This window comes from Branchiostoma belcheri, unplaced genomic scaffold (genome assembly GCF_001625305.1).
Source record: "Branchiostoma belcheri isolate BF01 breed outbred unplaced genomic scaffold, Haploidv18h27 scaffold110, whole genome shotgun sequence".
NCBI classification, from domain to species: Eukaryota; Metazoa; Chordata; class Leptocardii; order Amphioxiformes; family Branchiostomatidae; genus Branchiostoma; species Branchiostoma belcheri.
The window spans coordinates 510,414-537,732 of NW_017802492.1; the positions used below are offsets into that span (position 1 = coordinate 510,414).

The following is a 27,319-nucleotide window of genomic DNA, read 5'->3' on the forward strand; positions in this document are numbered from 1 at the left end:
CTTCTCTGATTCAAATTGTTCTGCTAGTGGCGTCAACTTTCTAGAATGAGTGACCTAGCCTTGATAAAAACTACTATCACCAGTAAAAGAAAAGCTGACCACCCAAAAAGGGATGTTTCTTCCTCACCCCTTCTCTGATTCAAACTGTTCTGCTAGTGGCGTCAACTTTCTAGAATGAGTGACCTTGATAAAAACTACTATCACCAGTAAAAGAAAAGCTGACCACCCAAAAGGGATATTTCCTCCTCACCCCTTGTCTGATTCAAATTGTTCTGCTCTCTAGAATGAGTGACCAGATTTTGAAAACTATCACCAGTAAAAGAAAAGTCGACCACCCAATAAGGGATGTTCCTTCCTCACCCCTTCTCTGATGCCCACCTGGGTTAGCCAGTGGGGTTCCTGGCGGCACCAGTACCAGCCCGCCGGTGACCGGGTCCCGCGCCAGCTGCCAGCCACCGTGGGGGGCCAGGGGAAGTGCTCCTGGCTCCAGGCCCACTCCCGGTGGGGGCGGGTGAGAGGACAGGCCGGGGTAGGGGTAATGGCTGAACCACATGGCCGGGGCTGGGCTGCCGCGGGTCACCATGTGGGGCGGGACGTGGGGATGGGACGCCAGGCTGCTGGCCCAGGGACTGTTACTGGGGAGGCTGGCTCCTCCTGAAAGCAAACGGAGTAATTTTAACTTCAAATGCAATGTTCAACAACAGCTGTATTTTGTGTTAATTTTTTTTCCTGTGTCGTTACCGTATTGGCCGTAAGATCTGTATCTGTATCAATATAGCCGGTATAACCTCCCCTTGGCATAACACACCAGCTTCAAAGGCATGCGACACGGCGGCAGCTTCCCTTATCACAATGAAGGACTTGTTACACCGAGCCTGTTGAACATCTAAATCTAAACATTGTTTAAAACTACTAGTATCTGGTGTCCCTACTGTACTTGGTGGCAGCGAGTTCCACTCTACAATAGTTATGGGTGACAAAATGTACTGAATCTATCACATTCAGCATCTGTGGTTTTTCAATAACCAGTTCTGAATGGTAAAGAAGATAACAATCAGGCATACACATACCTGTCACCACCAGATTCCCGCTCAGATCGTTCATGACCTCCCGTGACCCCTGCGGCTTGGTGCGTAGGGCCATCTCGGCCGCCAGCTCTCGCTGCTCCCGCAGGAACTGTTCGCGGTCCTTGTCGTGGTGGGCTGACGGCGCGCTCTGACACCTGTCTGCCGGCGCGCGAGGCGGAATCTCTGACTCATCAGAGCTACTGTCTGCGTTTTCCGGTCTGCTGGCTCGTGTGCCTGAGGGTGTCAAGTGTGTGGTACGTGAGAAACACTGGTGGAGTCTGACAGCAGCTTGCAAAATACCTGGTTGGCCAGTTGCCCCGGGCAACCAAATTTTACTTGGGGCAACCTACTTTTGAGGCCCAGTGTGCTACCTGAATTTAAAGAATCGCCCCCCCCCCCCCCACGAAACTCATGCCCACTTGGCTTGCACCACTGTAGCCTGCTTTTTAAGTTTAGGTATTAATGGCTATTACTAGTAACAGTTAAGTTACTGAAGGCTGTTAGAAATACATTGTATTGTCAAGGGTTTATGTACATGTATGAAAGTAATAATTTATAGGTGGGGCAACCTAAAATTCCGATGGGCAACCTGATTTTTGCCGTAGGTTGCCCACTGGGCAAAAAAATAAACAGGGCTCTAGCCAGCATCAGTTTATCTGTCAATTGCAGGAACTTTGTTACATGCGACAGAAAAATTTGTAAACAAATCCGTCAACCTTGATGGACAAATCGACAAAAATATAAGAACAAAGTAGTTTCAAAGCCTGCCATGAAGTTGGACATACATAAATCTCTTAACGCTATTTGTTAGCTTTGAAAACAGACTCTCTATCAACAATTCTAAACACAGTAACGGCTCAGTTTGTAGCTTTGTTCCAACTTCAGGAAAACAGATGAGATGTTTACATGGGATTCCTTTAAACTAATTCCGGTCGGCAGTATTTTAAGTGTACCTCTGTCAGTAGTGGCGGCAGAGTTGCTGGCAGACTGCCCGGTCCCGGCAGGTGCCCCTGTCTCAGACGGCGCTCCCTCAGTCCCTGCTCTCTGTTGTGCCACGGCTATCCCGACAGGGGGCCTCCTGCCTTCTATCCCCTTCCCTGCCACTGATGCAGAGTAAGGGCTGCTCTCTCCGACAGCAGGCACCTTCTCAGCCTTATCCGACACTTGCTGCTTCTCCGTTTTCCTGCTGGGTGTATTTTCTTCAGCAGTTTCGCTCTTCGAGCTAGGTGCAGGGGAAGGAGTGGTTGACTTTGAAGTCTTGCCAGTCTTGGCAACGTCACGATGCTGGGGACTTGGTCTGTCCTGGTGTCTACACTTCTCCTGTGTGGACTCTCGGGGAGAATGTTCATGCGTGGATGGTCCCTCTGGTTGGGAGGAGGACCCTGAAGCTGGTTTTGTGTCCGGTTTTCCTGGTTCGCTGGAACGGTGCCTGTCATGGTTTGAGTCCTGGGAGAAAGGGGTGGGAGGCCAACTCCTTTCAAGAAAGCTTCTGTCTTTGTTAGGGTAGAATTCGAGGAATTTGGGATGATCGGGAGTTAAGTAGCCGTGTTGTGCAGCCAGGGCGGCCATGTGTGAGGCGGCGCTTGCACAGGATCCAGGCATACGCCACTCAGGGTGCATCCTGGCACCCTCGGGGTGAAGTCCGCTCATCTGGCTCAAGTGGCGCATCTCGGGCGCCTCCGAGTGGGAGTAAACTGTTGCAGGGGCATCGTGCAGGGTGACCGCTGACCTCGGCTGGCCGTACTCGTGAATGATGTCCCTGTATGGGTAGTCGTGGATTCTGATCATGTCCTTCTGGGGCCCAGAGGCACCCGGAGCAGCGTCCTTGTCTCTCCTATCTTGAGACGGCGCATTTCCTGACGTCCTACCAGCACTTTGTTCACAACTAGATGAAGATTTTGAGCTCTCTTCCGACTTTCTATCAGAATTCGGACTGTGTCTCCTGCTGCTTGGTTCGCTAGAGGACTTAGTTCTCTCACCGTTTGGAGCAGCACGCGGTTCCGCCGCTCTGCTAGCAGCATGACCATTCAGTTCGGAAGGACCCCTAGCATCTCCAACTGGAATTGCAAGCACTTCTGTTCTGGAATTTGAACTGCTGTCAGTCCCACTGCCCGACTTGTCTGAACCTCCCGCTGCCTCAGACGCTTTACTCACGGGGCTGTTGCTTCGTGACTTGTCCTGGTGTGCGGAGGATTTCAGTTTCCGCGCTAAGAATGTGTTTGGCTGCTCTCCATTCTCCAAAGGGGGAATGTAGGTCTGAGCACACACCAGACTCTTGCGCGTTTCCTTCTCAGGCTGGGCTTGGATGGAATGTGAGTAGTACGTCATCCTGGGCTGGAAACTGCTAGATGTGGTTGTCACCGTTGTCACTGGAAAGAAGATGCAGAAATCTTTAAAATGGAGCTGAGAGAGGCACTATACACAGATCTTGTCAATGAGTGGTTTGCTATCTAGTATATCAAGGAAAAGGGCTGTACTAAGAGCTTTAAATGCAATAAAACAATAAGCTAGTCAGTATCTACTTTCACACAGAGGTTGTGAAGAACTCAATCTTTTACTCATCGTGTTCATTGGGCTGCGTACAATCTGTATCTGCTGGGGTATTTGATGCATGTGGAAAATTACTCAGGAAAGAGAAGGGTCTCTGTGACTTTGTCATAATTTTTTTTGGCTAGAAATAAGAAGTGTTGACTTGGTCAAGGAGGTTATTCTATAACCTCCTTGACTTGATCTTGCTCTACATTGCAAATAGATGTACAACATACAACATAAACCTACCTGACTTCCCATTGCCATGTTGTGAAGGCTGGGACTTGTGTGTAGGTGCAACAGTGTGCACCGGTGCTGCAGTAGTCGTAGCACTATTGCTAGTCCCCGCCACACCCACCTCCCCACTGCTGCCATGTTCAGTCTGACCCAACTTACCACTGTCTGTTGGGGTAGGTTTGGGAGGCTCTTTCGAGTGCAGGTCTGGACTTCTCGCATGAGCTTTCTTTTTGTCCAGAACAGACATGGGTATCGTGTTCTTTTTCTCTGTTGTAGCTGCTAACTTCACTGCACTGTCCCCGTCACTTTTTGCACTGCTGTGTCCAGTCTTCTCAGAACTGCTAGAAGACGTTTCTTTCTTTGTCGAGTCTGACAAGTTTGTTGCGTTAGATTTCAAGTCGTGCTTACTCGAACTGTCGCCATGTCTGACGTGATTGCTGTCACTGGAGGACTTGTTCTCCTCTGACTTAACAGTTCTTTCCCTTTCCTTGCTGCTGTGGTCCCGACTGGATCGTTCAGACTCTTTTGGTTGTTGAGAAGATTTTATCGACCTGGATACGTCTTTCTGGTCGGGGGCTTGGGACACGCTGGCGCTGGCAGCACTGTGGCGCGATGTGGCGTGGAGATGTAAGCCACCGAAGCCTGGTGACCCATGGCTTCCGTTCATCAATCCTGCAACAAATGAAAATTAAGAAACTTGTAATGATGTTTCTGTAACGTACCTGAATAAAACATGGATTGTTTGCCTTATAAGATCTACCTCCATGGATGGAGTGATGTATTTCATTCCTTTTATATGTGATGTTCTCAATGAATTAAAGCCTTTTGTACATATGTACATGATTGAAAACTTTTATTTTTCAGTGACAAATGGATGTTGTGATACTAGTACTTAGCAGTAAACTTAGCACAATATGGGTATAATTTCTTGCTTAACAAGGTTTATGATGTCAAAATTTGAAAACGTAAGAATCTTTTTTTTTTTTGGCCCGCCTTGTTTGTTTTTTTTACCTATCGCATTGGATTTTGCATCTGCGGAGCATGTCATCGATATAATTTACTTTCTGTGGCCTAAGAATCGTACCTCAGAAGACTGGCAAAAAATCTCGGATGAACATTTCTCAAAACAAGGAGTGTAACAAGGCGAAAAGAAGGCGGCGGTCGTACCTTTTCCAGCCTCGTACAATCTGGCCAGGACGCTGCTCTGCGGCTGTGAGCTGGCCGGGCCGCTGTGCAGGTACTGGCCGTACAGCGGGCCGTTCTGGTCGTGCGGCGGTGCTAGGGGCGCCATGGAGGGGTGGAAGTGTCCCGGGTACATGCCTCCTGCCGACAAGCGAGAGAACCCCGCTGAAACAACAACACAAGAGCATGAAGTACATTTCTACATGTACATATCGTTAGGAAGTCAAAGAGAGTATAACTTATCAGGTAATTGTTGTGTAGTAGTAACATTTTTTGTTGTGAAAAATACATTAAAATCTGTAACATAACGGAGACGATCTCAAACAGAACACGTTACGAATCCCTGGACACTGCAACTTTCTTTCAAGTCACAAAATGTTGACAGAGGTTCTCTTAGGAATTAAAGGGTTAGAAGGCAACAAGCAATGTCACCACCACACTTTTTATGCGTCGTCGGTCGACAAGCAACAGTGAGGGAAATTTGAACCACATAACCAGAATAAGGCTTTGGGTCACTCGTGGGGTCTACGGATATCCGCTCTACTCGGCAGAGTTGTCCCTTTGATTCAAACGATTTTCTTCTTTCCGTGGCATTAGTCTTCCAATTGGAGTAAAAACTTACAAAGGCAAACAAATGTGAGTGTAAAGTAAGCCAAACTTTCAAGATAAAGGCGGAATACGCATTCTGAAAACCCCCTGGTTGGCCCCAGTCTGTAGCGCGACCGACGGGAAGGTCCCGTGCTATTTTTAGCACATGACGTTTGAGGACAGACTATTTGGTGAGAGGGGTGGGCGGGGTCTCTGTGGAGAATACATCATTTTCGGGTACTTCTGATCTTTCGATTTTGACACCATTTTTTCTGATACTGATAATTATGGACAGTAAGAAAACGCACCCTTCTCATCATGTACATGATAAATAATTTTTGTCAAGTCTACAGTTTTTGTTGACTGCCTATTTCAAAGAAAAGAACACGCAAGTGTACTTACAACTAGGCCCATTCTACTTTTGAAAGTTCCTTCTTTTCTTTTATTTCAGAGTCCACAACACAAAAGATGAATGGCAAAACAGCTACTTCCGAAGACAAACCGATTCGTTATATCTTTTTAATTCATATTTGACATTTTATGCTTCTCTTGAAGTATGACGTTCCTTCTAGCCTTGACTGTTAGCTTGGACACTTACTGCAGTCTGACTCTGAACCACGTGCGTTAGGCCACACCGATTTAATTTTATGGATGACATCCGCGCGCGCATTGATTTTCGCCCGATCTCAAAAAAAAAAAAAAAAAAGATCACGTATTCCGAGGCTCTGGCCTGGCTTTAGGCCTGGGTAGTGCATGGTGGACGATAACTCTGGTTGACGGCAGCCAGGCTACCGAAGCTCCAAGACTCAAGAACTCAGCAGTGTCGATTCATATATTCCGCAAAAATCCAGCATGTGTCGGCCTGTCGTATACGTCGCTATGTAATGCGCCAAATTCACAATACCAGGTTTGTATTCCTGTGGTTTTGTAGCATTTTTATTTTTGGCCGGATTTTTTTTTTCGCCCGCGCGCACTAGTTTGGGGGTCTTCAGAGGATGTCATCCATAAAATTAAATCGGTGTGGCCTAATCAAGAGTCTTGACGATCACAGGGCGTTAGCAGGACGCTATCGACCGAGAGACATGCCCTGTCGATCAGTGTCTTTTGCCGGTCAGACAGACGACATCACATCGGCAACATGATCCACGTGCACACTGCCGGGGGAGGGCTTGTGGGAGGGGCCAGGATCTCAGAATCAGATATTTGCAGACGCCACGAGGTTGTCAGTTTACAATTTACTTGCAAACTTGTCTTTTGATAGCCTGGGTGCCATCCTATAAGGCCGGGGCTCCCATACTCGCTCCCTAAGAAATTATTTCGTGCTTTTAAATACATGTTACGAAGCAGCTTTTGATTCATTCTTGATACATAATATAAAATGGTCTCTTTATTAGGTGTGGCATGATGATGATTTCTTCGGGACATCGGAACATCCTAGCCTCCTTCGCAGACTTGTTGGACGACGGTTTTGCCGCCGAGGATCCCGGCAAACTCCCTCGGCGGCAAAATCGTCCCTACGCGGCATAACTCGCGTCGCTCCCCGAAAAAAAAATAACGCAGCCATCCCACAAGTCTGCGAAGGAAGCTAGGAACATCCATAAATGAACAGTTACTGGTTACGCCTACAAAAGGGGAGAGAATTTTTTTTCACGATACATAAATTTCTTTATTTTTTGCTTGATAAAATTCATATCTACGTCGCTGACCAACCAACTGAACGCGAGCAAAAAATACACATATCGATAATCCAATCAATACGGTACAGTTCGCATCCAAGGAGCGGTTACTAACGGTCACTCTTTGAATTACGTTCAAAAATGCACATTTCAAAATCTCGGTGAGTGAGTGAAACATGGATATGGATTTTCCTCTGGGCCAGTAGTATGGGCCGTAGGCAAGTAATCGGAAAAGATTTGCCGTCCGCCTGGCTTGCTATTACTTCTAGTACCGTAGTCAGGTGCATCGATATAGCATACCCCGGCGCAGCTAGCTTCACGTTCAGGTAAATAAGCAATGGGCTCTAGACTTCAATATGCAGACAATAATCACCTCACAGTTCGTCGGGTTTAATATCCGTCTTGTTTGAAGGTCCAGCAGTTTTCTTTATTTAGTTTAATGATGATGATTATTCTTGATTAAAGTCTAATTTCTCGCAGTTTGCCAACTATTTGGGCACCAGGCGAGGAGCAGGCCGTTTTTACGCCTACGTAAGGACGTCTGTCTATACTTTCGGGAAGCGTAATTTGTATTCACAGCACGTGAAACTGCATGCGTCGTGCCTTACCATACGAGGCACCACAAAAACTGTTCGTTTTTAGCTGGTTTACAGACGATCTGGCCTTTCACTCCCCCCATGCCTGTTCCACTTGTACCGTTTATTTCAATCAGTAACGTCAAATCCTTCTGAAAACGTGGACGCCAGGGAGAGAACAGGGAGAGATCGGGCGGCTTTACGTTCTTACATGAAGTGTCCCGATGTCGTTCCCATTTGGCATAGTTGAACTTCCCCCTTGTCTGTACATTTCCACTTGTAACCCTTTATTTCAATCAGTAACGTCCAAAGTTTATGCGGAAACCTTGTTCCCCAAATCCTTCTGAAAACACGGACGCCAGGGAGAGAACATCCATGGCTTTACATTCTTACATGAAGTGTCCCGATGTCGCTCCCATTTGGCAAAGTTGTGTCTCCCAAGTGTTACCTTTTGACCCGTTTGCGAAAGCGCAGCTTGCGGGCTTTAATGCCAGAGAGTTTGGAAGTTGAAAGTAAACAAACTTGGCTAAGATTGGAACTTCCTTCTTTCGCTAACCACATGGGACACGTTACACCACATTTCCTGCCCAAAGCTACAGAGAATTACCACCACACGTTGCTATCACATTCCCACTTATTTATGCCACATAAAAAAGTATTCAACGCTTTCTTTACATGATTCAGAAAGCTTCTATAGGAGAAAGCTTGAAGCTCTGATGTCATTTAAGACGATAGCGAAGAAATGCAACTGTAAATTTTAGTATGCACATTAAGTGGCCGGCTGGCATTCCCCTGTTGACGGCAGATAGGAGAGAATCGCCGGCGCGAGGTTTCTTTATCACCCGCAGGACTGGGCCGCCAGGCTGCGATGCTTTCTTCCTTTGCAATTTATGGACGGTGTCCTGAACAGCAATCTGAAACAGCTAGCTAGCTATACAGCCCCGACAAGTTTCAAAAGGATACACAAAGTACCTTCGTGGACATGTAAATCAAAAGCGGTCTGTGGCTATGCGATTCAGGTAAAAAACTATGCTTAGATGTCGTGACTGTAAACAAAAGACAGTAAGAACAACTTCACAATGTCAAAAAAATAGAATAGAGGACGTACGAATGTCACTTTGTTATAGAATGTAGATTATATAGTAAAGAGAGAAATGATCTGTAGAGGCTTGTACAAAACCTATTTCCTTACTTCATACACTTGAGCACTGTAGAAAAGTTCATATTCCTAATGCGACTTGACAGTCCATCGAAAAACATATCTGTTCCTTCATCTCTACTGTAACTGAAAAGCGAGAAGTTGAATTTATGTAATGATAGCTAGTTTTATTTTGTATATATCTTTTCATCATGTTTTTTGTGACCTGTACTTAGCCCAGTGTAGCAAAAATGTGCAATAAAGGTCGTTATTCATTCATTCTAATGTCAAATCCTTTGAAAGTTTGAGACATACGAAATCGTGCACGTGTTGAGCCTACCTTCCATGGTGGACGGGTGCGGCCAGGGGTACTGCATGGGGACGCCGGGCTTGTAGGCTTCCGCGGGCGGCTGGTGTTGAGGCGGCGCCCCGCCGCTCAGGTAACCCGCCAGGAAGGGGTAGCTGCTCCCCGCTGTAGCAACGAGAGACCACAACACGCGTTAGGCGTAACATGTATTCTACATTTTACTGTGACATTTTATAGTCAAGCATGCAACCAACGTAGTTCTACATGTCCGAAATCTCGGCAAATGAACCCTGTGTTCGCAACATCTAGCCCGGGTGCCATCCGTTTTGTAACGGGGCTCCTTGCACTAGCTATCGAGTACAAAACGGATGGCTCCCAGGGTACGCAACATATACATAGATAGCTGTAAAAAAAATTCAGAAAAATTTCTAGTACTCCTGTCCCGTACCCCCGAGCCAAAAAGGGTGAAAGTCTGTAATAATTTGCAATCTGTAGACAGGGTTTTATGCATTGTTCGGAGTTGCAACGTAACTACATCATTAGTGAAAAATGCATGAACGGGGGCCACACGACTGCAGAATGCATATGCCATTTGCGCCCGTATTGGAGAGCAAATGTTACATGCTTGAGTTACAGTCGTGAATACAGCAATATATATTAATGGAAATGCGCGAACTCACAGCGTTTGTAGTGTGTGTAGCTTTAATACAAAGGTTACGTGGAAGATACATATCAGAAACGTAAAGCAGGATTGGGAGTTGGTTTACAGCAACAAAAACGTGAAACCGGGGTCATAACACTGGTGAAGACTTTGCAAAGAATGAACTTTTTTCAACGTCATTTTCGAAGTATTATTTATTCAGTAATTCACTTTGCCGTCAAATCCGCTTTGAAAATTTGAGGCGATTCTGACCCGACGTTTCTCACGTAAGGCTCCTTATTTTTGTCCATACTGCTTCAGTGGACGTCTCTGGCGATTGTCTAGTACCGTTGTTGGCCATTCCCTCATAACTCAACGGATTTTCTATGCACTACAAGCAACAAAGCGTCCATTGAGGAACATGGTAACGCGTGTGGCACACACGCTCCCACACGGCGAGTTGGTTTCAACGCCGGGATCACTCGGATATTCCGCCAAAGAAATGTGAAAGGATTTGACGTTAAAAAGGCGGGCGTTCGTCCTATTACGCGGGGAAATTTTACGTACGTCAAAAACATGATGCCAGGAGGATTTAGACCTCATCATGTAGTCTATACATTTTGCACGCTGTCTGTTTGTGATGGACACGCTGAAATTGGAGCCTTGCTGATTTTCGTGAGGCCTCGGCAGCGAAATACATCAGTGCCCGCCGGTGACAAATGAGCGAAATTCGTGGACAACTGAACTGCGGGCACCCCTGTTTCCAACCGAGACGACTCGATTCCACGCAATATTTCCCTACGCATGTATATACATTTCCATTGCGCGGCTTCGACGTGCGGCATGGAAAAACAAACCTTGGGGAAACTGTTTAAAATTTCACGTTCACATCCCTAATATATGCGTAATACATGATGAGTATGCACAGTTGAAAAGATAATACAGGGCTCTCCCCAAGCAAGGGTGTTCCCCCTTTCCCCAAAATCCTAGCACCTCTCCCAAAATGTTCAAATTTAGGGTTTTCCCTTAGTATTTTCATCAAAATTCACAGATTTTTCATCAACACATTAGGAAGCACCTCTCCCCTAAGAATTTTTGGGGAGACCCCTGTAATATTATTCAAAATCGCGCCGCTGACATTTCTAATAATACCGGCGCTCATAGGGGATGGAAAACTCCGCTGTTTGTTATCGTTCGCTACCCGTGTGAAACACGCGACGAAGGAAGAGGAAGAGCACGGATACACGTATTGTATATTTCTTCCCCGACTCGTTATCAGAGGCTTCCACTGCGAAGCCCGGCAGGAAGAGGCTCGGTCGCCAGCCGGCTGCGCCACGATATCGCGACCGGCAACGTAAATCTGCCATCTTCTCACTAGCACAGCTTTCATGCACACTCGTCAATCTGTCTACTACGCCCCGAACTCCCAGTTTTTGGCATGCTATGGAGGGTCTTCAGGGTCTTTGGGAGCTTTTATGTGTTATTTTCTGATTGCATGTAGAGAACATAGCCGGCCTGGTTGAATTACATAGTCCCGTTCTTTTACTAGAACTGGGCTGATCAGAAAACCAGCCGAAGACCACCATCAAACCCCCAGTTCTAAAAGCCTGCTACGGAGGCTATGCGCTAGTAAATCTGCCATCTTCTCACTAGCACAGCCTTTCATACACACTCGTCAATCTGTCTACTAGGCATTGGTTTAGACTAGGGCCGCCAGTAAGCATAATCTAAAGTTATGTTTCCAAAAAAGCCACGTCGTAGGGTCATGTCCTTGTATGTGTGAACGGCTGTGGTGGTGGTGCGAGATGTGTGTATAAATCATATCGAGAAACGGAAACCCCGTTGAGGAAAGAAGGCCCCATCTGGAGTCAAGGATGTCACAACCCGGCTACAGACCCTTTTCAGTCACCACCGTGACCTAATGACCCGGAGAAAGCGGGGCACCGGGGGCGCCGACCCAGCTCCCAGGCGGGACAGGATGGGCACTTGCCCCGCCTGCATATAGATGCGCACGTGGCAAGCCTCAATATTGACATTTCACAACACAGTACGTAACGGGCTGGTTCGTTTGATGTAAACCAGTTCTACTGATTAATTTGGGGGATAAGGTAGCAACACAACCAGACGTCAGGCGAATTTTCGTGACATTTCTTTTTCATATACATGATGCATTTTATTTTCATTCTACATGTATAATTACGAAGGAAAACTCAAATATAAATTGCAGTCTACGCATAGTGTTGCAGGCACTGCGTCTTGAAGTTTGCCCTTTTCTGCGAGGAAAGGTCGCATCATGCGCCCGAGCCGCCGGAGTACTAGTAATGATCATTACCTGGTCGTATGAAAGTTGACACTGTCGACAGAATCATGGTGCAGCCGTAGTCCAAGTCGAGTCGAACAAAAATGTTATAAACTGACCGAAAAAACACACAAATATATTAGATCTTGCGCAAAAAAAACAGTTACTCAAGCAACTTGAAATGAATTTGGAAACAGTCAGACATTTCAGGTACGTATAGTGCACCTGACCGCACGTAGCATCTACTACCTTTCGTCAGTGTCTTTTGCCATGTATCTTATTACCTGGATGTCTAACCTTTACCGACATATTAGATCTTATTTACTAGTAATTTCTTACCGGGACCAAATAAAATATTAATAATATATTATTGATCACCAATATATTTATAATAATATTGATCACCAGCTTGTTCTTGCTTGTAAAAATATAGAAATGCAAAATGAGCTCATTTTATTTAAAGACGGGCGTCCGAAATGGAAATGTTTAAAAACACTGCGACGACATCGCCCCCGCAATCCGAAGTAAATGTCAGTATTTCGCCGCTAGCGTATCTCCAGTTGTTATTAGGCGGCCCGACAGTGACGTCCACGCCGCATGAGGTCCGCGTGAAGAACTCTATAATTCACAAAATAATATCGGACTTTATCTCCCAGCAGTAGCTTGTTGAGGATATTAAGGCGATCAATCGCAGAAAACCACGCCGCTAATTCCAGCCGAAATTGTTCATACACTGCTTCACATCCAATGACTTGCGGTTGCCTCTTTATGATACGTCTTACGTCTGCAAGTGTCATTCCTCTCGTGTAAGTATGATTGATTTTGCCAACTTTAGCCACACAATAGTTGAAGCCTCTTCAAGGCTTGGCCACATTCATGACATTCTACACCTGGCTTTCGAACGTATTTCGTGAATCAAAAGTGTAGCTATGATCCCTGGTCTTAGCGAAACGTAAAACTTGCGATCATGCCATGATAATTTTAGCGACGTGACTGAAACAAATTCAAATGATCAATGATTTGTTATGATTTAAATTATGATTTTTGTTATGATCAATGAATGTTACAATACAAAATATTGATTTCTTATGATTGAAATTACTATGATTATTGTTATGATCAATGATTTGGTATGATTAGAATCATTATGATTTTGTTCTGATCAATGACTTATGATTTGAATCATTATGATTATTTTCATGATCAACGATTTGTTACGATACAAAATATTGTTATTATTATGATCAGTGATTTGTTATGATTTGAATTATTGTGTAATTATTGTGATGGTTCATTGCATTGTATGTATGTTGTTTTGATATATGACTAAAAACAACTTCAAAGGCTAGACATCGTTAATACATTGATCGCTAATCTTTTTCTAAGCTCATGCTACGTTCAAGGAACTCATTTTAGAGGACACCTTCTATTAGATAAAACGCTCACGTCATATACTGTTCCATCTGAGTTTTTTTTTTCTGACACAAGAATGTTTCTAGGGAAAGGCATCGCTATTACAATAGTATCAGATCGCCCGATTCATCTCCCTAAACTTTATATCGAAGAGCTGCTGGGAGCGAGTGGCGCAATCATAGATTGATGTAGATTGTGGTGGATAGTTGTGACGGCAGACTCAGAGGCTCTGTCCAGCTCCTCCGGGATGGCAAATAATTGCACAAATTGTGCATTACATGGTCGTATTTTGTCTGGAAGTGTACTACAGGGATAGACAGTCTAACAGGCCCCCTACTCTTCCCATGCAGTCTGGTGAAATGACACTACTTAGAGCTAGGCAGACGTAAGTCTATAGCCTCTACCAGGCTTCAAGCGGGAGCTACAAAATGTACTCTCTAGCAGACCAACTACCTTGGCTTGTCATCTCTCTATTTGACCGATTTCTACTCTTGCCAGCCGTCTCCCGAAGCCTGGTAAAGTCTCAAAGCTCGCGCAGAGCGTTCACATGCAACACTACATACCAGCGGAATCCCACAACAACCTGTTGTAAGCTAATGGGTGAGAATCTCGTGGGATTTGACGAGAGTGTGAGTCATAAAACCGCAAAAATCGATTGCTGAAACATGATGTGGAGGTTGTATGTGCAGCCAAGAGGGGAGAGAGGGAAACGGCGTTAGCAAGCAAGCACTGCTGCGCTCCTCTACCTGATTCCAGACGCTTTACAACCCAACTGGGATCTACTGCTCTGGGATACAGGTCGATACTGATGTGGGACTGTAGTAGCCTCTACCAGGCTTCGGGAAACGGCTGGGAAGAGTAGAAATCGGCCCAAATAGAGAGATAGCATGCCAAGGGAGTTGGTCTGCTGGAGAGGGCAGTTTGCCGCCTGGTAGAGGCTAGGACTGTAGCGCCTAGTTTCTTTTGACACTAAAAACTTCCTCTGTGAATAATGTTCCTCGGCGTAAGGGTCTTGCAAGACCACTACAACGGTGTGTTTTTACGTCTGCTGCTATTCGCTGTTTTCTAGCCCACAGGAGACGTCGTATACGGCAGAATACCGGTGTCTGTGACTTCAACAAAATCGTTAGACAGGTTTGGAATCCTTGTTATCTGGCCAAATCGCTGTCTCTTTCCAACCTGCTCGAGTCGTAAAAAATAAAATCACAACCAGACAATTTGCTGTGGTCCCTGGACTTCCGACTACTCCTTACAACATTTTATGGGCTCCAGTCCTTTTTTCCCTTCCTTTCAGCGAGTACAGGCTTGAGATAACAGAACTACGGTCACCCATGCAACTTGTATTTGTCATAGCTAGTTTTACCGTTTTGCCTTCCTTTCTTGTCACGTAATACCGCTTGAATGGCCACGTTAAGATGCCAGCCATTCATCCACAACACCTGGTTCCTATAAGCATACTGCCTCCTTTGTTAGGCGAGTTTCCCCTCTTTCTTGTTCCCAAACACGGAAGGGCTGTTGGCCGTACTGGTAAGAAAACAAAGGGTTTTGTTTCCGTCTGGTCGATTGAAAACGTGACCGGCTGACGTGACGGAAACCAGTCCCTTTCTTGCTTGAAACGCGGGGAGGGCGGTACGTACGATTCTCTACCGGTACGGAAAAGATCTCCCCCCGCCCTACAATATTCACGTGTCTGTTGGGGCGTTTTGTCCACTGCACCAGCGATAAAAAACAAAAAGATTCCTCTTACCCCAGGCTACTAAAACGTTCCAAAGTTGTCCCGGTACTTTTAAACGAACGCCTCGGGCCGCCCACCAAAAAAAGACCGACCCCGTGTCTGAGCCAACTCCGCAGACGGTTGCAGCCCACCAGGCCCTGCAGCCCACAGGGTGACCCGGCCTCAGGGGGAGACGCACCCCGCCCTCGAGGCTTCCCTAATCTGGTGTGTATAGTGGAGAGGGTTTATGCAAGGGGGCGTTGTGGGCCTCGCGAGGGACATCAACTGGGCTGCTAACCGACCCAATAGTAATCAGGCGGGACTTTCTATAGGTTATACAGCACGGAGGGCGAATCGCATGTGGAGTAGACAAGTCACGAACAACTCCAACTGTAGGCTGCGCGTTACAATCAGGGCACGCCGAACTTTAGCTCCGACAGATCTGGGAATTAAAGTACGGATGCTCGCGGGAATCGCAAATTAAAATCGTGCTCTTGGCACATCTACTTCGCTAGTTTTCCAATTAACAAAGTTATATCGCCTTTTTAACAGAACACGAACTCGTATCAGCCACGCCTTTGAAGACTATAAGCATGAATATTGCAAAACGGACGTTGACTGATCGTTTCTTATGTGGATTTATGATGTCACAAAAAACGGTACCAAATGCCCTTATCATATTTCTCCAGATTTTGTGGAGAAATGTCAAAAGAGTTGGCCTAGCTGAATATGACTTTGTATCAACTTAACTGTGCTTTGTAACCGGTGTTAAGCTAAGGTCCCAATTGGGAAAAGGGGCCCTGGCGGGTAGTTCCCGGGCTGTTTTTTACCACTTTCGGGCGGGACCCCGACGTGGCCCCGCGGGGCACCCTGCGGCTACCGGGCTATTTTTTGGCCCGTCGGGGCCCCGATAAGAATTTAATTCTGAGTTAAATTCTACCCGGGCCCCGCTAACAACAAGACGCCGTGACCTCATCGTGAGAACACCGGGAGGTACCCCTCCGGTTGCCGGCATTCCACCGGGACACATTTCTTACGTCACAGACCAGATGAACAGAATAAAGGTGTGTACTTCGTAAACCCGGGTAAAATGTGTGACCTCACAGATCAAATGATCACAACAAATACGTGAGTTCTGCATTACGTATAGGTCAATACAAGACATCGTCAGAGAATCTGCTGGGTACCTGCCGGGGGCCTGCCGGATACCGACCAAAGAGGGTGACAAAATTTCTAACAAAATGCTACTGAAGGAAACTTTTATTTGTGACCACGACAGCCGATGCCCGCTCGACTCCTGAACCCGGCCGGGGCCAGCCGGGGCTACATCCCCGACGGGCACCGGCGTAATTGGGACCTTAGCTTTATATAGTAAAGCAAAGGGTTTCGGCTATCTGACTAATACACCTGCTTGTAGGATACAAAGCTCTTGCGTACGTCTCAGAGATCAGACATTTACAGATGGTCCCTGGAGGAATATTCAGGCAGAAACAGAAGCAGAAGATAATGATTTGCTGGCTGCTTCTTTTCAAAGAACGTGCGGTATTGTTGTTGTAAGGATGGCGGTACTCTTTGTAATTGTGCGTTATATACATATATATGTGCTTCTTTGTAAATATGTTCTGAGCAAATAGGAAGCATCCTTTCTTTCTCTTTGCTCGGCAGTCATAACAATGTCTTTCCTTACATGTTTCCCAGTAGGTTGACCCGTGCGGTGCATATGAAACACGGTGTACCTTGTTAGGAAAGTCAACGTGGTTGCAAGTTCGACATCGTGATCGACGGTCCAACGGCTGTCTGACGATAAAGCGTTATACGCAAAAGGGCCAGGCACATAGGTCTTTGAAATACCCTAGTCTCTACCAGACTGTATTTTCCAGGGGAGTTTGGCCGCCTTGTAGTTTGACTGGCCGCACAGTGAAAGAAAGGAGGGAAAGAAACTACCTCTCCGCGGCCGGACTCCCTTGGCCAATTTTATACTCTCTTTTTTTGCCGAATACTACGATACGTATCCCCGTAGAAAGGCCTGGCGGAGGCTAGAAATATCCCCCGTCTTTCCGTGCTTCGCCACCCGGGCAACAGCGACCTGCCTGCCGCTCTAGAGAGAAGAAATATCGAAGCGTACGGGCTCGCATGCAAACCGGGGGATTAGCGTAAAAGCCAACCAATCTAATGGAGACGTTTTATTTTTTTCCAGTTATACACAATAAGGGCCTCTGTTGGTCTTATCCGTGAACGCCAGTGCTTATAGCTGGTTTCTGACAAGTTTATGGCTTGTATGAACGTAGCGACAACTCAGGAGCAAGAGACGACCATAGAAACCAAGGAACTGGAACCAAGGAACAAATCACACCAACTACCAGGAACACCGCGTTTACACGAATCCGAAGCTGCCTTTGTGTGAGTTAATCTGTTTATCCACGCTACAGAACCATTTTTTGTACCTTGTGATTAAAAGTCACAGTCCTCCTTAGCGCAGTGTCACCGTGCGAACACAGAAACGGAAGCAACCACGGGGAAGCAACAGAAACGAGTACTGTATAATACCGACTTGCCTCATGCATTCCAAAGTTGGAACGTACAACACTGAGCCTATTGAAAACTTGACCTAAAAGTGACAAAATGGGATGTCTGCACACTGCGTTCCACAGATACTGAACAAGAAAATATAGTGCTAGTTTGTCAGATGGATGTCCAGTGCCGGTTGTCTCCATGTAAACCGGACGTAAGTAGGAAGAGAAGTTAAATCTGGCAGATCCATATGTAGATATCTACTACACATGGCCCAAAAAAAAAGGTCTGCGAAAAAAAAAAACACTGTTCAAATACTTTCGTCTGCGTTTTGCGTCTAGCTGCTTGAGTTTCCTTCCGTTGCACCATCTATGGTTGCACGAAGCATCCTCTGGGAGGCGTGGCCAAAAGACAAGTCCCATGATATCGTGTTACACAGTTACATCGTAGGAACATCAACAATTGCGTTTTATATTATAAACGGAGACTAGAGAAGCCGTATCAAAATTAGGTCACACACTCACTGACATTCTGGCCTGTGCCGTCAATGTACAGACTTCCAATGCATTATAGATGGGCTCTATTTGGGTTGGTAGCGTGCACAGGACGAAAAGTCGCCGGGACGGCAGGGGCTTGGCACCGCCGTCCGCTTCAGGCCGCGACGGCAGGTCTTTTGAACAGGTCTGGCGATAGCTTTCTCTCAGTCTCAGAGAGTTTCCTTCGTGCAATTGACGTATTCCCTCTTGGTAACGTATCAGACTGAAAAACCGTACGTGTGCACGTACTTGAACTAGCAAGAAGTGCACTTGTGCTTCAAGCTTCAAGAATGTATGTCCACTTGCGACAAAATGTCAAGGGACGTGACGTGTGGATGTCTCACATGCACACAACTTTGCACTTGACTTTGCTGACAATAGATCGTTGGCCTATTCAGATATGAAAATCAAAACAGTATAATCCGTAATCTCGGCAAGCTATGAGAGGGGGGTTTCAGACTTATAGGCTTACAAATAGAAGCAACTCCATGCAAATAAAACATACAGTCACAGTGCACCAAAAATGAAGCCCCTAGGCTCAGGAACACTAGTGTCGCTGGAAGGAACTTTTGGCCATTTTTTTCACATCACTATCAAATATTGCCTCTGGAAATAGCGATAAGTCGTTGGTCTTGTATTGATTCAGCTATATGGAGGCAGTACAGCCCCTTTCCCATGACAATGCAGCCGCGCTGTGTATATAGTCAGAACCTTTGAACCTCCTTCATGCTACCGGACACTGTGTGGAGAAAACAAAAAAATCTGAGTCAATATTTTCCTACCAAGCCTTGGGCACACATCCACGCATGACGACATGGTACACATGCCTATCATGGGACCGTATTGTGGACGTAAACGTTATTATTTGGGCCAACGCAGAATGGTTCTTACCTCTGTAGAAATATTCGAATAAGCATCAGATTATTCCCATCTTCTTTTCATTCGCGATTGTACTTGTCCATGGCGACAACTGGGACTGAGAATAACATTCTACAATACCACTATTCATCATTTTGCTAGTGTTTAGACACAAGTTGTTTTGTGTGAGTGTGCATGGGCTAATCTTTCCAATCGTCCTTCGTGTAGCGACTAGCTTTTCGGAACATGAATAGACGGCGTTTTCTGTTCCAATGTGAAGATTTGTTCCTTTTGTGCTCTGAAGGTACAGTGCAACATTTCAATGTGTATAATTTACACACGAATGAGCACGGATATTCCATATTGGACGCACATACAAACTGATCTGCGATATTTACACAATATCTGTATTGCTATGCATGCTGATAAATTTTTCAATGCGCTCTCCATTCATTACTATTCTGCTCACGGTAGGAAATTACCGCTTCTTTGCTATAATTGGGATCTTTCCAGAAGATTATGTTTCCACATTTATTTCTACTCCCCCATCGAACTTCTGCATTTGGTTCCACTTTTACGAGAGGAAATTTTGCGCACGGCTGAGGTATTTGGTCCCATTCCGGATCTGATAGGAGAGGAAATTGTGCTTTTTGACGAAGTGTTTTACGATTGAGTCGATTGATCTTTCGCACTCGATCCTCACTACCGTTGCGATCAATATTCACGGCATTCCTGACAGTTGATCTAGAACTAGAAGTCAACACCCCACCGGCTCGCCAAAGAAGTGTGAGAACTCTCTACATGCAAATCCCTCTCGCAACAGCTGTTGTTGGAGGTTTTTGGGAAGGCGGATTTACTAGTACTACTTCTGAAGCAATCCGCAGATAGCGTCTGGTCGTTTGGGAGGTTGTCCGGTCTGTCGGGGGGATGCTTTGGCATCGATGTTTCGTACCGAACGATCCGTCTAATCCGGTCGGTCGATGAACGCGGAGCATCCGAGCACGTCCTGTGGGACTCCCGCTGCCCCCCCTCCCCCTTCCACTGACACGTGCCGACAACTGCATGGAACGACCTTTGCAAATGACAGTTTCAGGCGGGACAGTTTTTGAGAGGAAAACTAAATTTACAAGTTAAATAAACCAAAAAGACGGTCCACTCAAGTCTCTCCGATCCACCTTTGTGGACGACCACTCTCTATATTAATGCCATGAATAAAAGCTCCGCCTCGGGGCTGAATAAAGATGGCCTTCACAATATACACAAAGCTTGCGGCAGGACTGATCACGATGTCCTCCCCCACAATTTTGTCGATAGAGAGAGCATGGAGGTACCTCCATGTAGAGAGCAAATATAATGCGTCCGTTAGGCTAGCTTCAATATCGCTACGACAAAATAACAGTATCAGGAGAACGGGTGACGTTTTCTAATTTTTTTTTCACTAATTGGACATCGCTGTTGTGACCTAGCCTCTACCAGGCACCGCGGATCGCTGGAAAAGTAGTAGAAATTGGCCGAAATAAAGGGATAGTATACCAGAGAAGGTCCCGGGCCATAGAAGATCCAACTTTGCGACTCTTCTCTGGTATACTATCCCTTTATTTCGGCCAATTTCTACTATTTTTCCAGTCATCCGCGGTGCCTGGTAGAGGCTAGCTCGACGAGTGGCCACAGACGTATTTGCGCTACACACCGTTTTCTCGCAGTGAGTTGCGATCGCGTTTTTTCCTCGGCAGTTGTTGACATGCGACAGTTACAGTACACATCTGCACACTCCGACAGCACACCTCCATAAAACTGTCCGACTATCCGTATACCAGACCAGACAGTGTGCCCTTCGGGGGATGACATACATCGCTAAAATAAGACACACCGACAACACGGCATAGTTATGAAGCAGCACGTTATTTACATAAACAGAGGACAAAACACATGTTTTTCACAATTCTATTTCAAATCCCCTCCATTAAATATTATGAAAACAAAGAAATTTCATGAGAAAGCCCTTGCAGAAAATACTAGACGGGCTGTCCTATATATCTGCAGCTTAGAAAATGTCGTATATTTCCTTCCCTGTCTGAATTTGACACACAGCGCCAGCCCTGTGCACGTTAACATTTTGCGAAGGCAAAGCTGAATAATTCTCCATTGCCTGCAGGTCTGGTGAGGGGATTTTCTTCATTCAGCCATTTTTCTGTAGCAAGCGACCGGAAAGCCTTCCTCTCCGCTCCCGATGATGGTACTAGGAGCGTTCAGACGCCCGTTTTTGCCCTAATGACCTCCGTGTCCCGGGGGAAACCCGCCGGGAGAGGTCGTTTGCCCGCAGAGTTGTCTCCGGGTCGGGCGGGCGCTCGCCGCATGCATGACGCTAGCCAACCGGAACGTTGCCGCGCGCCCTCGCGCTGATGACCCCGGCTTGTCGGCAGCGCCCGGGTCGTGCGCGCCGGCTTGTCATTTTAATATTTAAAAGTCACACCGTGTGTGCTTCACACAAATCTGAGGAGAAAGACGCTATCTTTTAACCAAACATGGAGATGTAATCTTAAAGTGTCGCTGCCACGCAACCTCATTTGTGTCATTTCCCAAAAATATACGGGCATCTTGGGAGACGCCGAGACACAGAAAACCCAATTTTTCCAATAATTCCATTTCGACAATCAAAATATCTCTTTCCCGCGTCAATTATCGATCAGAAATGATTTGCTGTTCCCATGACGACCAGATAAGGTTTCCCCGAATCTTGTTTTCCTGTAACACTGACTAAATAAAAATAAAAACAACGCCGCTTGGACCCATCTGTGCATGGCTGACGTTACCGAGAGCAAACCTACCTAGTACCTGAGGTAAACAGCTAAAATAACGGCATGGCGTCTAGAAAACATGCCGAGAACAAAAAAAGTACCAAGCCGGGATCAGCCGACACCCGGTGACTGAACCAACCCTCCGCGGACCCGTAAACATCACGAGCTCGCATGGAAATTATATTTCTTCTTTCCCATGAAAGGGGTCGCGCTGATGCGTTGGCGTGATTGATCTACATCGTCCTTCTGATCCTCCAAATTAGGTTTGGTGGATTTGGGACGGTTAACGGTATCTTTAGGGACTGGACGAGATATCGACTCGGCCCTCTCGTAAAACTGAATCAGCAAGTCTAGTTTCCCAAAACGACAACAGAGCGGTCACTTCTATGCTCTGTCATGTGCAAGGAAAGGTGTGGTAGTCAGCGAACGTAAAGATTATTACGTCCGCATTTTGGAGCCAGGTTTAAATATCTAACACAAATAGGAGGAAATCTCCAGTAGTTTGTGGGCTATATAACCGTAGAATTGTCACCTTCTTCAACAAGAATCTGAACTGCATAATGCTCTGTCATGTGCAAGGAAAGGTAGTACTAGTAGTCGAACGTAAAGATCATTACGTCCGCATTTTAGAGCCAGTTATCTAACACAATAGGTGAAAATCCCCAGTAGTTTGTGGACTATATAACCGTAGAATTGCCACCTTCTTCGCCAACAAGAATCTGAACTGCATAATGCTCTGTCAAGTGCAAGGAAAGGTAGTACTAGTAGTCGAACGTAAAGATCATTACGTCCGCATTTTATAGCCAGGTTATCTAACACAATAGGAGAACATATCCAGTAGTTTGGGCTATATAACCGTAGAATTGTCACCCTCTTCGTCAACAAGAATCTGAACTGCACAATACTCTGTCATGTGCAAGGAAAGGTAGTATTCGAACGTAAAGATCATTGCAGATTAGGTCAACATTTTAGAGCCAGGTTATATAACACAATAGGAAAAATCTCCAGTAGTTTGTGGGCTATATATAACCATAGAATTGCCACCTTCTTCCTCAACAAGAATCTGAACAGCAAAAGAGAGAAGTACTACAGTAGTCGAATACACTTTCCATCCTTCGGTGGGGTGCAGATATTGGAACACGTCCTTGTGTAATGGATGCTGGACTAATGGGCTTTCAATGAGATTAATGTACTTTGTTGGGCTCTGAAATTAGATTTAGGGTCTTTGTGTTTGCAAAACGCTTACAAGTCTTCCGCGTCGGTCCGAAACATCCATGGACGAGAAACGACCATTTGATGAAGTAATGATTGTTTCAAGCTTGCTCACTGATTTGAAGCCGTACGATGTATGCCATGCAGAGGGTTTTCAATGTTTAGTGGAGTCAAAAAGTTGAAAATGTACATTGTCTCCACTGCACTGGTGACACAGTCACAGACTGATTTGTTTGGAATCTTTATCAGACAATACTGTAGAAAAATATGATAAAAACGAGACGAATTTCAAACAACTAAAGAATCTTGCAGGGAATTATCTTGAGAAGGAAATACGCGCACGGTCCTCACAAAGGTAGAACTGAGGTAGGATCTGCGCTTGGAACTATGCTTGGATAAATCTGACAATAACTGTTCAACTGAGGACAAACAAACAACTCACCAAAACAGGCAAAAGGTCGACTTGCGTCGTATTCAGGTGCAACGTGAACCGGTTGCACGATATTCACACCCAAACAACACCAAACAGTCACATAAATCGTGCGTGTCTAGCCTCCATAGCATGCCAAAAACTGGGGGGTTCTGGGGTCTTCATGGTCGTTGGGAGCTTTTATGTGCTATTTTCTAATTGCATATAGACAACATAGCCGACCTGGTTGAATTACCCCCGTTTTTAGAACTGGACTAATCAGAAAACAGCCGAAGACCACCAAACTCCTAGTTCTATAAAACTGCTATGGAGGCTAGTGCATGTCTAACTATGGCAAAACCAGAGCTTAGAAACCTTTAGGCTACACTCCAGCTCTTCAAATCAAGCTTCGCACAAGATGACATTCAGCTTCCATATCTGTACTGTCAACTTGTCAGTAGGGCGGGCTGCACTACGGGTCCTAAGGGCTAAACAGAAAGAGAAAAACACTTCATTATGAATGCCGTCTTCATATTGAAGTGTTGTAGTACCGACTGGATCTGAAATAGTACAAATCTCGCTCCAATACTTTCTACATGATACTATAGACACGTATGTTATATTTTCCTGTTCTGATGCTATCTGAGCTAGTTTCTCTTGTCACTATCCTAGGAATAGGGCAGGGGATGCAAAGACATTTTTTGCTCTATTGTCGTTGTCTGCCGTCACAACATACTAGTATACTAGTATACAACTACACCTCACCTTCTCTTCTACTATCATAATATCTTCATGTCCTCCTGATATTTTGAGTGGTGTGTTTGAAACTGAGTACCTGAGTACTGCGGGTGTCTTGTATGTTCCTCTATTTTCAAGTTCTTCCTCTTAATTTGATCAAGGACATTATCTTCCTCTTCCTCTTTGTTTCACTTTTTTTCAACAATATTTTTATGAGCAACCTGGCGTTCTTCACAGTAATAGTAACTAGCAACTGAATGTTGGCAGTTCTACAATAATTTTTCGCAAGCTTTTATACTAATGCTGAAACCTAACGACATTGTTACGAAAGAGTCGCCTTTTCTTTTCGAAATGCGATTTCAAGATTTCAAGATTTCAAATCAGAGGATTGAAGAGTGAGGATCTAACTGTGCGTCGAAATATAATGAGGCTTTTTCTTGTGGTAAAAACGCATGGAACAAATGATTATCAGCCTTTCAAGAGCACGTTATATCGTTATATAACGACTTGAAATTTTCTGCGCGCAGTTTTCCTATATATAGCACTTTTATGTCTTTGAAGAAGAAAATGTCTTATAAAAGGTTTATTCAATAAGAACACTATAATAAGGCACTTGGTATTATGTAAGAAGATTGTTAGCGATTTTTTCTTGCACTCAGGTCGCTCGGCAAGGTAAAAAAAGCCTTCGCGCCAATTTAGCCAGAATGATTGCCAAGCTATGGTTCGTTTGCATTTGGGACAATCTATGGATTAGGGTTTGACGTTGTTGTCCAACTTACACTTGTGGCCTTTAGTATTAGATCTATTTTATTTTTTGTGTGCTGTAACAAACTTGAGCGTTGTAGTCTCTATCAGACTAACTACGTTGGCTATACATAGGATAATATTTACTAGAGGAGTTTGGCCACCTTGGGGTTTGACTTGGCCGCGTAGTTCGGAGGGAAAGAAACTACCTCCCCGCAGCCGGACTACCTTGGCCAATTTTATTCTCTTTTTTGCCTACGAGCCGTATTCCCGTAGAAAGGCCTGGTGGAGGCTAGCCTAGAGCGTTGTGTGTTGGAGCGGGCGCCGCCCCGGGAGGAGAGTTGAGGCAGCCATGTGAAGTGTGTCATTCTTCACGATGTGTGAAAGCTGTGATTGTTTCTATGCGCTGACTTGTGCCATTCACACCGCGGCTACAGGCCGGCGCTGCCAACTGGGCGCTTTCAAGCGTGCACAACAATCAAATCGCGGTCACGCTGTGCCGTTTGACAACAGCCACCCCTTGGAGAGTTCGGGGAAAAAAGAAACGACACCGTCTAAAAGTCTCCTAAAGCTATCACACGACTCCAAAGAAAAAGCTCCTGAGATGATGTAAGGAAGTTGGATGGCTTCCAAAGGGAAGGAACTTTGAACAGAGCGACTGTCGGAAGGCTCAGAAGAGCGTCCGTCATACCAGCGATCCCCGGACACGCCGGGGTGTGAGTACGGCTGCTGTCACCGCCAAAATAAATAGCCCCGGGGTGTGCCCTGCGCGGTGTGGGTTGCATAGGCAACATATGCATTTCACATGCGATCAGCCCCTTTCTTGGAGCGTTCAAAATCGCCTGCGGACTCGGCTCAAATACAATGACAATAATTTTCTCGGATACGGCAAGCTTTGAACAGCAACCCTGCAAAAGATCCCGTAATTTCAACCAGTGGTTTAGCCGGACGGCACTCGGATGCCTGGCCTTCCGAGCGCGCCCTGGTCCCCAACCCGCCGTGCCCCAAGGCCTCTCCGGGGCTCTCCAACACGCTTGAGAATAAACATCCTCCTGTATCCCTTTGTTTTCTCAACCGGGCCTCTCGACTCCAAACCGCCCACACCATGCACGAGTGTGCAGGACACAGACCACATTTTTGCCTTCCCGCCACTTTCGGTAGACTCTGGACAGACGATATTTGGAGAGGCCACCGTGATCTGACATGTCGGACAGCACACATCACCTCGCCTTATCAGCGAGGATCGAACCTTGTGCTTTCAATTAGAGGCAATGGCGGCGCGGTCCCAGCAGCGAGGTAACAATCAACACGATTTGTGCACCGGCGAATTTCTTATTGATCTGTAATGGCGAAGGTAGAGAAAATGACGGGAGGCGTAACTCATGTTTGATGACACGGCTTTAAATGTAGACGGCCGAAATTAACGACGACTTATCTATTTGTTACGCTACAAGAACCGCGTCTAAAATTACGGCAAGGGACCCGCCCGCACCTAAAAAACACGGCCTCGGCAACCTATCACGGCATCGTAGCTTCCGCCCTTTCCAAGGCAAAAATGCTGGGGACGTGGGGTTACTGCTGACATATAATCTGACAAGGTACACAATTCAGCGGAACGCGACCTCTGGATGCAAGCCATGCTACGCCGTGCCATGCCAACGACACACCCCGCAGCCGCGGACCCACGCCAACTCGTCCCCCTCGACACACACACACACACAGCTGTCAGACCCTAGGGTCTGCCAACCTACTTATTCCACAAAACCACTTCCCTTCCCGATCTGACGGAACGAAAATACCGAAAGAGAAAGAACAAGATCGCGTTGTACGACAAATTATTTCAACTCCCAGAACAGTCTCCAAATCTAGTGGATGGACGGGTGGTGGTACACTGTAGTAGGAATTCTAGTCACGATCGCCGCCATGCATTAGTCCCCTAATCCACTAAACCATGCCCTTTGTGGCGCGCTGACGGGCAATGGGTGCAGCGCAAGCAATGGAGAAGTTGCGGTAGGAATGAATCTTACCTGATCCGAGAGACTGCACAGAATGTGGGTAGCCGTACTTCCCGTGGCCGTGGCCGAAGTGAGGGTGCAGGCCGCCGGGGTGCCCGCCCTGCCCGGGGTGCCCGCCTGCCGGAGTGCCGAC

At 46.1% G+C, this 27,319-nt stretch overlaps 1 protein-coding gene across 1 annotated transcript in view; it reads right to left on the reverse strand.

The window, feature by feature from the left end:
• Positions 1 to 27,313, reverse strand: part of LOC109486640 (trinucleotide repeat-containing gene 18 protein-like) — a 51,305-nt gene extending 23,992 nt beyond the window's left edge. The window contains exons 1-7 of the mRNA XM_019790500.1: positions 27,199 to 27,313; positions 9,333 to 9,464; positions 5,001 to 5,180; positions 3,846 to 4,505; positions 2,021 to 3,436; positions 1,071 to 1,301; positions 361 to 654 (exon numbers count right to left, since the gene is read on the reverse strand). Coding sequence (XP_019646059.1) covers positions 361 to 654; positions 1,071 to 1,301; positions 2,021 to 3,436; positions 3,846 to 4,505; positions 5,001 to 5,180; positions 9,333 to 9,369 — 2,818 coding nt within the window. The 5' untranslated portion in view covers positions 9,370 to 9,464; positions 27,199 to 27,313. The remainder of the gene's footprint in view (positions 1 to 360; positions 655 to 1,070; positions 1,302 to 2,020; positions 3,437 to 3,845; positions 4,506 to 5,000; positions 5,181 to 9,332; positions 9,465 to 27,198) is intronic.
• Between the last annotated feature and the right edge of the window lie 6 nt (positions 27,314 to 27,319).